This window comes from Mytilus californianus, unplaced genomic scaffold (assembly GCF_021869535.1).
Source record: "Mytilus californianus isolate M0D057914Y unplaced genomic scaffold, xbMytCali1.0.p SCAF_1, whole genome shotgun sequence".
Classification (NCBI taxonomy): domain Eukaryota; kingdom Metazoa; phylum Mollusca; class Bivalvia; order Mytilida; family Mytilidae; genus Mytilus; species Mytilus californianus.
This window is the reverse complement of record NW_026262581.1, coordinates 82,930,555-82,943,533: the sequence shown is the minus strand read 5'-3', so window position 1 is coordinate 82,943,533 and position 12,979 is coordinate 82,930,555. Positions and strand designations below refer to the sequence as shown.

Sequence of the window (12,979 nt, the reverse complement as noted above, 5' to 3'; positions counted from 1 at the left end):
ATGTTTACCTTTTTTTGCTTTGGACAAAGATAAAGAGAGAAACTGTAAACATTAAAAAAATGTCAACAAAAAAGAGATTTGTTCTTCTTTTCTAGTCCACAATGTTGAAGCGTGTCCATATGATTGTTGAGGATGAATATAAACCTAGATGCGCGACACATGCTCTTTACAGCTCCTTGTCTTACTGACCCATAACGCACATTGAAACAGATTGCCGGAAAAATAATTCATCTTACTTGTTCCTCTTTTGTGTTTATATTTACAGACTATAGTACCAAGCATAAGTTCTGTGCTCAGATTTACGAGCAAAACATATATGAATGAAAGATATAGGGAATAATAGGAAGTACGTTGTTAACAGGTCAAATTTGAAGGTCACTGTTATCAAAATAAAATATTGTGAGGGGAATAAATCCAATTGTTATTTCAGTTTCAGTTGTTGGTTTGAAATGAACCTTTACAAGCATAGATGAAACTAGAAAGGGAAAGAAGTACTTTACAGTTAATAGGTCAAACATCAAGGTCAGTTTTTAGAATTTGACAGACGATATAGATGTATTAGTTGCAATGTTGTGTTGGAATATATGTTAAATAAAGGTAGATTAGTGAAAAATTGATAATAGAGGTTAAAGCTAGTAAAGGGAGGCGGCCTATTAAATAAGTTCACTATGGCAAAAGTTAAGACCACAGGTGATAAATATGGTTGAACTTGACATGCAATTTTTCAAAATGATATGTCTAAAATATGGCATGTATAACCTTACAAGTCCCAAACAATACAGACAACACAATGTTTAAAATAAAAACGACGAAACAATAACAACATCTGTTCACATAAACTGCACAGAAAACTAAAGATTGAGCAAAAACGAACCATTAGATATCAGGTTATTAAATAAGATAGATTCACTTATATACAGGTTAAACCTCGATATAAAACATAAGACGATATCAAGAATGCAGCTGTAATCTCAGAAACTAGATAAAAATACAAATATTAGTTGTCACAACCCTACAAAAAACACTGGTCGATATAGATTAAAGAAAAAGATTATGAGTGATGTTTCATGTACTCCAGAAAGGTAAGCAGTTTCTGACCACCCATCATGCAGCTCTTGACAAGTAAACGTCCAGTGATTGATCGAGTTTGGCAAGGTCAAAATCGTGGAAAGGTGGACAGAATTGTGGCTACTACAAACAGAAAATATTTTTACAAATCGAAGGTTGGAGTCAAGCTCTTTATCATTGATTTTTACCGTAAATTAGGGGAGTGTAAAGCTCAAAAACATGTTTAAACATTCAAAACTGAAAACATTTGTATCTATCCCTTTAAAAGAATCCAGGTTGTCGTATGTTGTTGTATACCATATGTGTTTTTAGTTCATCGTTAAATTATAAACCGGTGCCTTTTATAGTTGAAGGTCTTAGGATTTTTTTATATAAATTTTTCTTATTGCCAATCATACCACATATTCCTTTTTTTTTTATATTACATAGGGCATTGTGTCCTCTTTGTACTGGGCAATATGTTGCTATTTAAAAACTACTAGAATTAAAGTACAGCTAGAGGTATGAGGTTGTTAGAGAAGCATGATTTCTATATCATCAAAAGAGGACTCCGTGCTTGATTTCATTAAATGCAAGAATTACTTATTATTGTTTTATAATACCTGGTATCTTTGATGAGTTTTCATACAGTCATATTTATCTTCATTTTGATCGTTTTTTATCCAATGTATAGTTAAATGTTTTTCAACCAAATCTTTTCTAGATTATTCAATGTACATATTGTTCCACTGATTGAGATAAAATTAAATACAAACAAGAATTAAAAAACAAACAAAAAAACGGTAGGTAAGTACATAATTAAAAACACATTTTACCCTGTAAAATATCAACCTGGTATCAGCGATCTGTAACTCGATAACCGATATAGTACTTCTTTGGACACAATGTGACATTTCGATGCTCAACCTTTATACACGATACAACTGATTAAATTCATATTTATCTGATCATGCTCAAATTGTAGTCTTTTTAAAAGGTTGTATGTCCATTCAAAATATGAATATAGATAGAAAATACAGTGAGATAGATATGACATTTAAATGGGAGACTATTTCTAAGGAAAAATTATATACTGTTTTAGAAGAAAGCAGCACTAGAGATGAAATACTTGGTTATGAAAATACACCATTTGAAATAAATTGTTCTGGGGTTGAGAGAGCAGAACAACAACTAAATAATATATTTAAAACATTAACCATGCGCTCATGTAAAATTATTAAATCCTTTCGTAAAAAGAAATTAAAAAAGAAAAAGCCGATGTAAAGAAAACTGTATCAAATCTAGCCAAATTATTACGAATAAATCCTTATAACCTCAATTTAAGAAATAATTTTCTTGGTCACTGTAAACTATGTAAAACATTAATAAAAAGAAAGAAAAATCAATTTAAAAAGGAAATATTTAGTAAGCTTTCAGCCCTTAGAGATACAGACCCTAAACAATATTGGAAATTATTAAAATCATTAAAATATGAGAACACTAATAATAAAATTGAGCTTCAAGCTGGTTTTCCAGAAATTATTGATCATTTTAAGCATCAAGGAGAGACTGTAAACTATGATAAAGAATTTAAAACTAAAATTGAAACCGATATATTAAATGAAAATGATGCACTTTTATTCAATGAGGTAACTGATAAACCTTTTACTATCAATGAAGTAAATAAATGTATGCAAAAATTAAAAACTGGGAAAAGCTCAGGTTCAATGAAATTATTAAATATAGTGGTGTTTTTACTTGTAAAGCTATTACTAAGCTTTTTAATTTAATTCTTGATTCTGGTAAATATCCATCAAACTGGAGAAAATCTTTTACCATACTTATTCATAAAGCTGGAGACAAGCTAGATATTAATAACTATAGGGGAATTTCCCTTCAAAATTGTATTGCTAAACTTTTTAGTGCTGTTATTAATTCTAGAGTTGTAACTTATTATGAAGAAAAGTTTTCAGTTCATCAATTTGGATTTAGAAATAATCATAGGACAGCAGATAGTATTTTTATTCTAAAAACTTTAATAATAAAATATTTGACAAAAAAAGAAGAGTAAAATTTACTCTTGCTTTGTTGATTTGCGTCGTGCATTTGACACCGTTTGGCATGCTGGTCTCTTATACAAATTAAAAAAGGATGATGTTGGAAAGAAAATATTTGAAGTAATTAAAGATATATATAAGTGTTGTGAATCTTCAGTTAAAATAGATAATAAACAATCTGAATTTTTTGAAATAAATAAAGGGGTCAAACAAGGAGACAGTTTGAGCCCCACATTGTTTAATTGTTTTATTAATGATCTCCATTCAATTTTTGATGGGACATGTGATCCTGTGTCCTTAGATGAAACATCATTAAGTAGTCTTAGTTTTGCTGATGATCTTTTAATATTATCAGAACACAAAACGGTTTACAATCTACTTTGAATAAACTGGAAAAATATTGCTACAAATGGCAACTGACTGTAAATACAAATAAAACAAAAATTATGATTTTTCATTCTAGAAATTCTTTTGAGTCAAAATTTTTTTATAATCAAAATCAGTTAACTGAAGTTAAAGAGTATAATTTTCTTGGGGACATTATTGATAATAAAGGAAAATTTAAGAGATCTACACATGAACTATCCAAGAAAGCGCTTAAAGCGTAATTTTCATTAAAAAAATATATGTCTAATTTTCATCATGTTCCTGTTGATTATCATGTAAATTATTTGATTCACTAATTAAACCCATAATTTTATATAATAGCGAGATCTGGTTTATGGAAGATTATTACTCAATTTTTAGAGCCATAAATAGAGCCACTTTGCATGGAACTAACTGTGATATTTTATCATTGGCAGATAGATTCAGCTTTGAGAAAGTGCATCATAAATTTTGTAAAACTGTTCTTGGAATTAAAAAAACCTCATGTAATATAGCTGCAAAGTCTGAGTTAGGACGATTTCCGCTTGACTCTTTTATTAAAACTCAAGTTTTATTATATTTTTGTAGAATAAACTGCCATGAAATAAACCCTCTTGTTAGAGAAGCTTTTGCAGTAAATAAGTCTATGTCTGAAGATGGAATATATACTTGGTATACTTTTGCCAAGCATATTTTTAAAGAATTTAATATTGATGAAGAAGAATATGTTGATTTTGATTAACCTTTTAAACTTATAAAAAATTCACTCAAAAAAACTTTTAAACATATTGTGAAGGAAAAGTATAATAACATCACTCTTCAAAAACTTTCAAATATTGATAACAGTTCAAAACTTTATCTTTATAGTAAACTTAAAAATGAAATTAAATTGGAGGACTACTTGCACAATCTAAACAATTTTAATAGTCGTCAACTTTTAACAAAATTACGTGTAAGTGATCATAATTTGGAAATTGAATTAGGACGTTATAAAAAAAATTCAAAGAGAACACAGACTGTGCAAAGTTTGTAAAATTTTAGATGATGAGGAACACTTTTCCTTCATTGCCAAATTAACAGTAATGTAAGACATTCCCTTATAAATGCAATTAAAACCCATTATCCTAATTTTAACCAGCTTGACTCAAACTCTAAACTTAAAACTATTCTAGATCCCAATAAAGATATTTTGTCTAGTGTTGTAGACTATATAAAGCAATCTATGGAATTGCTAAAATAGGGTCCACATTGGTCAATTATATGTTTGCATTTTAACCCTCCAGGGTTTCATGTTTTGCAATAAAGTTTATATTAAAGTCAATTATGCGAAATAACCATTGTATTTAAACAATTACTTGTCTTTTTAAAATCTACGTTTACTTTAATATTTTGTTAACATTTCGTATTGATTTATAAGGATTATCAGATTTTATAACCGACAATTTAAATACCTCCACAGATACATTAATAATATTCCCACGAGAAATCCATAGTTTTACGTTTTTGAAAATGCATTTCCTTGTTATTAAACTTTTTATACGGTCTACTTTTAAAGAGATTACAATTTTAGAAAAAAAAGTATATTAATACTTTTATTTTTCCCCGTTAAGAATTGAAAGAATGATGCATTCGTTTCACTTCCTAATAAATGTTTTGTTCGACCTAGGTAAAATTTTAAAGTTCAAAAACTGTTTGACAGTAATCATACGAAACTGAAAATAATTTGAGTATTTTAGTAATGAGCTAAAGGTATTGTTTGAAAACTTATTGATTTGAAAAAAATAAACTAGGAAAAATTTAAAAAAGGAAAATTATTACTTTTGTCAACATACTGTAGTTTAGCGGATCGGAATGACAGATAGGTATGTGGAAGAACCTTAAAAATAGTACAGATGAACACTTAACAATATCATATCGGTTACAATCAATCATGTGGTATAATATTACCAATAATGCTTTTCATCCGACCGTGCGAGGGCTTTATCGTCAGTCAAGGTCGTTAAAAAAACCCAGAAGTAAGTCATCATGTGTATGTTAAACATTTAATCACAGTTGGTACTTGCAAAACAACTTTACGTGTTGTAAATAGGGAAAAGAAGATAACAAGGAGATATACAAACTCATACATCGGAGATAAACTAACAACGCAACGGAAAATACGAAGAACGAAGAAAAGACAAACACATGTCTATAAAGCACAACATAGAAAACAAATGGCTGAGCAACACAAACTCAATCAAAAGTCGTGGTGATGTCAGGTGCTCCAGAAGGATAAGCTTATCCTTCTCCACAAGTAGCAACATAAGTAACATGCATAACATAGTATCACATCGAATGAAGCACGTCCAACCAGAACAAATAACAAAATGATAAAAAGTCATACAAATAGATATGTTGTGTACTACTTTGGGATTTATATGTACAGAAAATAGACGATTAATGTACTTACTATATAAGATGTCATCGTAAAAATAGAACAAAACCCGGAATCCCTGGCCATATTAATTGGTTGAAAATATACGATCGTTCAATATATTTGACACTTCCATATCTGTATGTATGAAATGGTATTAATTACATAAATGTCCTAAGACCACCACCAGCCTCAGTGATATATCAACCGGTAATATTTAACTTATATTATCAGATTATTACATGGAATTTTTCATATCAGATGTATTATCAGCCCAAGGTTCAATATCAGCCCAAGAGCCGAAGGCTCGAGGGCTGATATTGACCGAGGGCTGATAATACATCTGATATGAAAAATGACATGTTATGATATTTTTATCATACATGTATGCTTCAACAATGAAGAAAAAATAACAGTTTAATATATTAATCCTTTTAAGTGGTTCTCAAGTAGAAGTTCAAAAAATGAAAAGTTTACGGACGTCGGACACCAAATGTAATACATCCGATATGAAATCTTTCTATCATACGGCTCAACAGAGGAGAAAAACAACAGTATACTATATTTTTATATTGACGATGAAAAAAAAAATAATCAACAAAACATAATGAACACTGTTTGTAAAAGTCAACATTTGTAAAGTAACTTTCTAAATTATGCTGGAAACTTTGAAAAAATGCATTTATTGTAGTGTATCATTTTTTTTTTTTTTTTTGCATTTTGCATTTTGCATTTAACATAATATATTTCCTGTTTCCTTTTAATTGTTTTGTACCCTACTTTGTAATGTTTTTCACTGAAAACGTACCATTCAGGTGTATTTTTCGGAATTTGCCGAGTAACGCCGGAACGCCATGCGATAACGTGTGATAATAGTCGGAAGCATGTGATAAATTTTTCATATCAGCCCGCTAAACACTATTTCGAAAAACATGGAATTCGCGTAAATGTAGTGCCATTATCATACTGTAAAAATTATAAGTGATTTACTCTAAGTGTATGATAAATAATTATATAACCTGAACAACAGACCAAGTAGACAGCTACATGTATAGACGGTTCATAGTAAATTTATTACAAGGTTCTCTTTATAGTGTTATAAGGAAGAAATCTGTACTACCGAAATACTACAGTTTCCAAATATCAAAAATTTGGAACATTTGATTTAGTAAAATGGCAGAGTATTAGTTTGATTAAACTTAAGATGCTAAATATGTACTATTATTTACTTACCTTGGATGAAGGATACTCAATAAATACTGTACTATCACATAATGATAAAAATCACACAAGGAAGTATTGTAACATACACCAAGGAGGACTTAATCATTTGAGTCACTTTTAGACGTAAATATATATTGACCCTAATCGAAAACAACTGAATATTTTTGATAAGAATTGAAGGTATTTCAAAGTTCGAAAATGTTTATCCCTTATATTTTGAGACACACTTTAAAGGATATATAAACTTAGGTTGTGCTTCCTAAATTTTTCTGTTGCTATCATGTGTATAGATGTTCTACATGATGTAATCTTATTACCTATATCGGATTTTAAATTAAACACAATAAAAGTATACTTTCTGAACATATGAGGGTATGCTTTCTAATATAAAGACGAGTATGTGTATAGTATGTTAGAAGATTGACTTCAACAAAAATGATTTATATTTTTTTCTGAAGATCAATCTCTCGATGAGCCAATTTGAAAATCACTGACATGAATTTGAGCATCTTTGGATAACTTTGAAAAGGAGTTATACTTATGATTTATAAGGTGATTTATGCCTTCCACATTTCAAAAGTGAGAGTATTATAGTAAGAAAAACTTTATGTTTCAACAAAGGAAGGCTTTCCGGTATTAAAAGACAATCGAAACAGATCTATTTTTAAATGAAGAAATGTTTTAGACGATGCATTCATTGTTTTTTTATGTCTCTCATACAAAAAAAGAGATTAAAGGCTGTATGCATTTCATAATGGTACAAATTTTGCCACAACAGAATTTATCAAACTTTGTTTCATGAGATCGCCTCTGTGGTTGGTAGCGTCCTCGCCTCGAGTGGTTGGGAGGTCGTGGGTTCGATCCCCGGTCGGTTCAAACTAAAGACTTGAAAATTGGCATTTGCTGCTTTTCCATCATCATCATCGTCATCATCATTATCAATCAAAAATGCCATGGTATATACGTATACATGTATCTTGTTTAAAGAAATCACTGTAACCGACATCATCTAGATGCTGGATTGTTTTATTAATGATATATCTATTACGTGCTGATGACATGTTTTTCACAGACAATAGACATTTCTGTGAGAATCTCTGCTTGCCGACTTGTAACTTTAGTCTTACAGTGATAACAAAAATATTATAACATTTTTTTTTTCAATTTTCAATATAACAAAGTTTACAACTCATGCACTGTAAATGCGCTATATTAAAATGTATTATTTTTTTCAAAGATTTATTTTTAGACATTGCTCTTTATTCAAAACTAAAATGGTTATCTGAAAAAAACATTGTGCCAAAAACATAAGTAGTAACCATTTCACAAATTAAGCTGCAAATGTGTGTATTGATTAACATAAGGATATTGAGTTACAATTTATAAACCCAAAGGAAGATCGAATGCAGCCACCATCACCTCAGATTTTTTGGAAGGTAGTAGTATCAAAAACTGAGAATGAGACTTTAAAGAATTTTGGGTATTGTTACCAAATCATACCATTAATTTTGAAAGCAGTTAATGACTGCAGTTCACACAGCTCCCCACAACAGTAGTACTTTCTCGTGCTGCTTTAAAAGGCGTACGCATGAAAGAAATAACATGTCAAAACACACGTGGAATCAACGTTCATATTCCGTGAGGGGAATATCCCTTGGAGACGAAGTTAACTTTGTAGTAAGTTGTTGTATCCAAAATTATTTAATAACGAAATTTAGAAAAAAAAGAATATATTTTGGCGTCTTGTTTAGTGGCTGTCACACTGACTTATACCCTACAAATGTATGGTGCATGTCATTTTTATGTGCTTTCTCCTTTTTTTAGAGTCGCCGGTGACCGAGTTGTCTAAGTAGTTCATGTACTGTATCACTAGCCTGTCAACACTGAGGTTGTGAGTTCGAACTCCGCACGTGGCAAGTGCGTTTACGTATTACTTATTTCCTTCTTTCCAATTTATCATTTAAATCATTCTCGTCATGAATTTGCAGAAATACTTACCACTGGACGTTAAACATACAAAATCAAGCAATCAATGCAGTCCTGTCGTCAAAAAGAAATACTTGTCAATCCAAGATCAGCATAGCTGTTCGTTTTAGTAAAATAAAGAATAAAATATAACAAATCATGTATACTTAAACCACATGTATTGTATATACATGCACAAAGCTTATATGGTCATTTCCATGCCTCAAGCTATATAGTTTGTGGTGAAAAGAGAGAGGGGAACCATCGGTAGAAAAGTTACCTCAGAGAACAGACTTGACAATGACTTGGTTCCAAAGAAACAAGGAATTGGACAGAATTTCTAGGTACATGTATTGCCGTTTTATAGTTTACATTTTATTTATTTCTTGCATAGAGCGACAATGTTTGTGACTTCACAGAGAAATATCGAATTAAACCTTGGCTCAACTCGGAGTGTGTGTGAAACGATGTGACTTAGAAATTTCCCCTTTTCTTTGAAAATGAATATGTAATTGCTACTTTTCTCTTTAAAATGTTGTAAAACACAGATTTGGTAATAAGCACTTCTAAAGTCTCGAATTTTTTCTTGGATAGTGATTTTAAAAATTATTACTATATAAGTGGCCATGTCGCTTCCGCAATTGATGGTATTGTTTAAAAGAAACACGTTGCACTGCTAGCTATAATAATTGCCAACTAATGAAACCCTGGTATAAATATTTGGTGCATGTTTGCGATTGATATGAAAACACATCACACGGTATACCATGCTCACATGAACCTTCACTTTATTTCAAATTTCAGAAAGCTTTGATTTGTAATTCCGGAGAAAAATGCATGGCCATTATTCCATAAACAGAAAGTTTTGAACGATGAATCTGAAAATGCATATTTCACGGTATACCATGCTCACATGAAGCTTGATACCAAATTTCAGAAAACTCTGATTTGTAGCTTTTTAAGAAAAATGTGACGAAAATTTAATACATGGCTATTTCTTTGTCGGAACAAATAAGTATTCCATAACCAGTTAGTAAATTAGCGATTAATGGGAAACGGTATTACACGGTAAACGTGTAGCATGCTTACATGAAGCTTCATACCAAATTTCAGGAAGCTTTGATTTGCATTTTTAAGAAAAATGTGACAAAAATTTCAATACATGGCCATTATACATGGAATATATAATAGGTATTTGGTAAACAGAAAGTTGATGAGCGACGAATGCCAAAAAATACACCACACTGTGTAGCTTACTCATATGAAGCTTTCTAGCGAATTTGGGGAACATCTATTTTTTTTATTTTTTTAGAAATATGCGATGTTTTATGTGATGGACGGACAAATGTACAGAGTTAAATAAGTTTACCCTCCTTTCGAGTAATGGTGTAATAATAATTCCTACGTCGAATTGTCCACTATGAACTATTTATATCGTTAGGATAATGCTTTTTAAATATGAATATTTAATTCATTGTTATACGAATGACTAAGCGTGAAATTTCCTTTTATTTTTATTTGATCAGATAATTGATCTTTAAATATATTACATTGTAGCCTATAACAATGACAGACGAAAACTATCCCCGTTTTTATAGTTAGATATAAACATTTGATTGGGTAACAAATTTGAAATGTATATACCATTCTATGTATTTTTGTCGAATTGTTCACACATTTGAATCCATTGATTTCCGGTACATTGTATGCACGTAAAAGGAAATTTGATCAATAATAAACATGCAGATTCATATTTGATGTCAGCCATTTTTTTTTCGATGCATATATATACAGATGTTCATTATATCTTAGTCACCTTATCGATAAGATCATGATATGTTTGTGAAGCTGTATACGGCAACAGATGAGCCATTATTGTTTGCCACAAGAAGTTTGCTGAAATCTTTGGAGAAGTGAAGTTTAAGGGGTTGATATATACCGTCCATGCCGGATAATATGATCCGCGTTAGGGTGCCATCTGGTGTAAGTTGGTGAACATTGTTGGAATGAAACCCAGCAACGTATATATTTCCATCATTGTCAATTGTAATTCCTGTAAGATTAACCAATTCCGCATTATAATAACTAAACGCGAATTTTCCAGAGACATGTCGACAGTGAAGTGTGTTCCCATGATGCTTGTGGTAAAACCTCCCTAAGTTGTCTATGGTTACATAATAGTCTGATCCTAAGCATGGAATGACATGTTCAGATCTTCCACCGAAATCGAAAATTTCTACTTTATTGTCGAATCCTATAACTAATTCTTCACCGTAAACGGAAACGCCCCAGCAGCCATCATCGATTGCAATTTGACGTAAAAGTGTCATGTCATTGACATTGACATATTGTAAAACGTTTAGGCCTCGCATCGTAATGACACATCGGTGTCGGTCCAGTGTTGCCACATCCCATGGCTTTCCAAGAAGAACCAGTTCATTAACCTCCTTGCCTTCTCCGTCAAATAGAGTAAGCGTACAGTTATTTTCATCAGTTACGACTATTCGTCCATCAGGGAAAGATGAGATTCCTGTGATTCTTGCGTTCTTCCGTTTTGTCTTCAAAGTCATTGTGTTCTTGGGTACGTCTCGAGTTACATCAAAAACACCCTTGACAAAAACTTTACCCATATGTTTTAGACTTGACGTAATTCCTGCAACGTTTTTGTCGGGTTCAAAACCGAGCAGCCGTTTCGCTAGAAGAGTTTTGGATTGATGTATAAATTTTTCACATTCCATGTGCTGATTTTTCAATCGCTTCATTTCAAATAAAAGTAGCCCTGGAGATGCATTTTGTACAAAAGCTTTCAAAACCTGTTCACTATCTTCCAACATTAAGCTTCTCATTCTAAATTCATCGATTCTATCTTCTAATTCAGCCGTCTGTTCATTTTTGATGCTTACTAACTGCTTCTTAGCACTGACCTCGAGGTCATCGAAGTGTTTGTTAATCATTTTGCGCATTTCTTCAATTTCTGCACATATAAAAGATGCACTGTGATCTAATTGTCCTAGATGTTCGGTTCCTTTCTTAATCTCTTCTTCATACTTCAATTTCGACTTTTGCAAGTTTTTATTAAACGCCTCGAACATGCGTTTTTCTTTAAATCTAGCAACTGCATGTTCAACTGTTGCAACCGTTTTGCACTGAGAATGATGCTCTGAAACGCAAGATGAACAGCAGACAACTTCGTGCGAAAAACAGTACATCGCCATCTCACTTTCTCGATGTTCTGGACAGATAACCGGTGGAGCATGTTTTAACAGATCTGTTTCCTTCACAATCTTTGCTATGCTGACCAATAAATGGTTGGATGTCGATTTATTGGTTTTGTGGTATTTTTCACAATCTTTGCATAGAAACTCTACGCATTTCGAACAGTAGCATACAGCTGGACTGGTAATGTCTATTCGTTTACACGGATAGCAGATATTTTCTGAATCACCAACTTCCTTCCGTTTTATAATGCTTAGAGCTAGGTTATCCATTGGGAGTTCTGCAACATACTTCTCCGGCTCCGTGTCGGGAATGAGCGGAAAAACACTCTGGCAGACTACGCATTTTATCTTGCTTAAGCTTTTTCCGTGTTTCTCAATTTCAGACTCGATATAATCCTTCAAACAATGTTGGCAATATGTGTGATAACACGGTAAAAATCTGGGCAGGTTGAATTTTTCATTGCATATAGGACAATCTGTTAAATTTTCCAACACTATATTAGAAAGCGCCATATTGTTACTAAGAATGTTAATTTATATTTGTTGTGTTTAACTTTCAGATTTGAACATATAATTCTATGGTAATTTGATTCAAATGTCTACTCTATTGTTTAGAATCAAATATTATAATGTGTTTGAAATACAACACCAAATTAGTTGACTTAACCTTTTTGTAATAAGAGTTGTTG

The 12,979-nt window shown here is 31.5% G+C and overlaps 1 protein-coding gene across 1 annotated transcript; it reads right to left on the bottom strand.

Annotated features, from left to right (window-relative positions):
• Window positions 1-10,562: 10,562 nt before the first annotated feature.
• Window positions 10,563-12,811, bottom strand: LOC127724952 (E3 ubiquitin-protein ligase TRIM71-like). Its single transcript, XM_052231957.1, has one exon. The coding sequence runs from the start codon at window positions 12,801-12,803 to the stop codon at window positions 10,902-10,904; it is 1,902 nt and encodes a 633-aa protein (XP_052087917.1). The 5' UTR covers window positions 12,804-12,811; the 3' UTR covers window positions 10,563-10,901.
• Window positions 12,812-12,979: the final 168 nt, after the last annotated feature.

Excerpts from the sequence above, each read along its gene's own strand:
- LOC127724952 (XM_052231957.1), bottom strand. The coding sequence starts at position 12,803 with ATGGCGCTTTCTAATATAGTGTTGGAAAATTTAACAGATTGTCCTATA.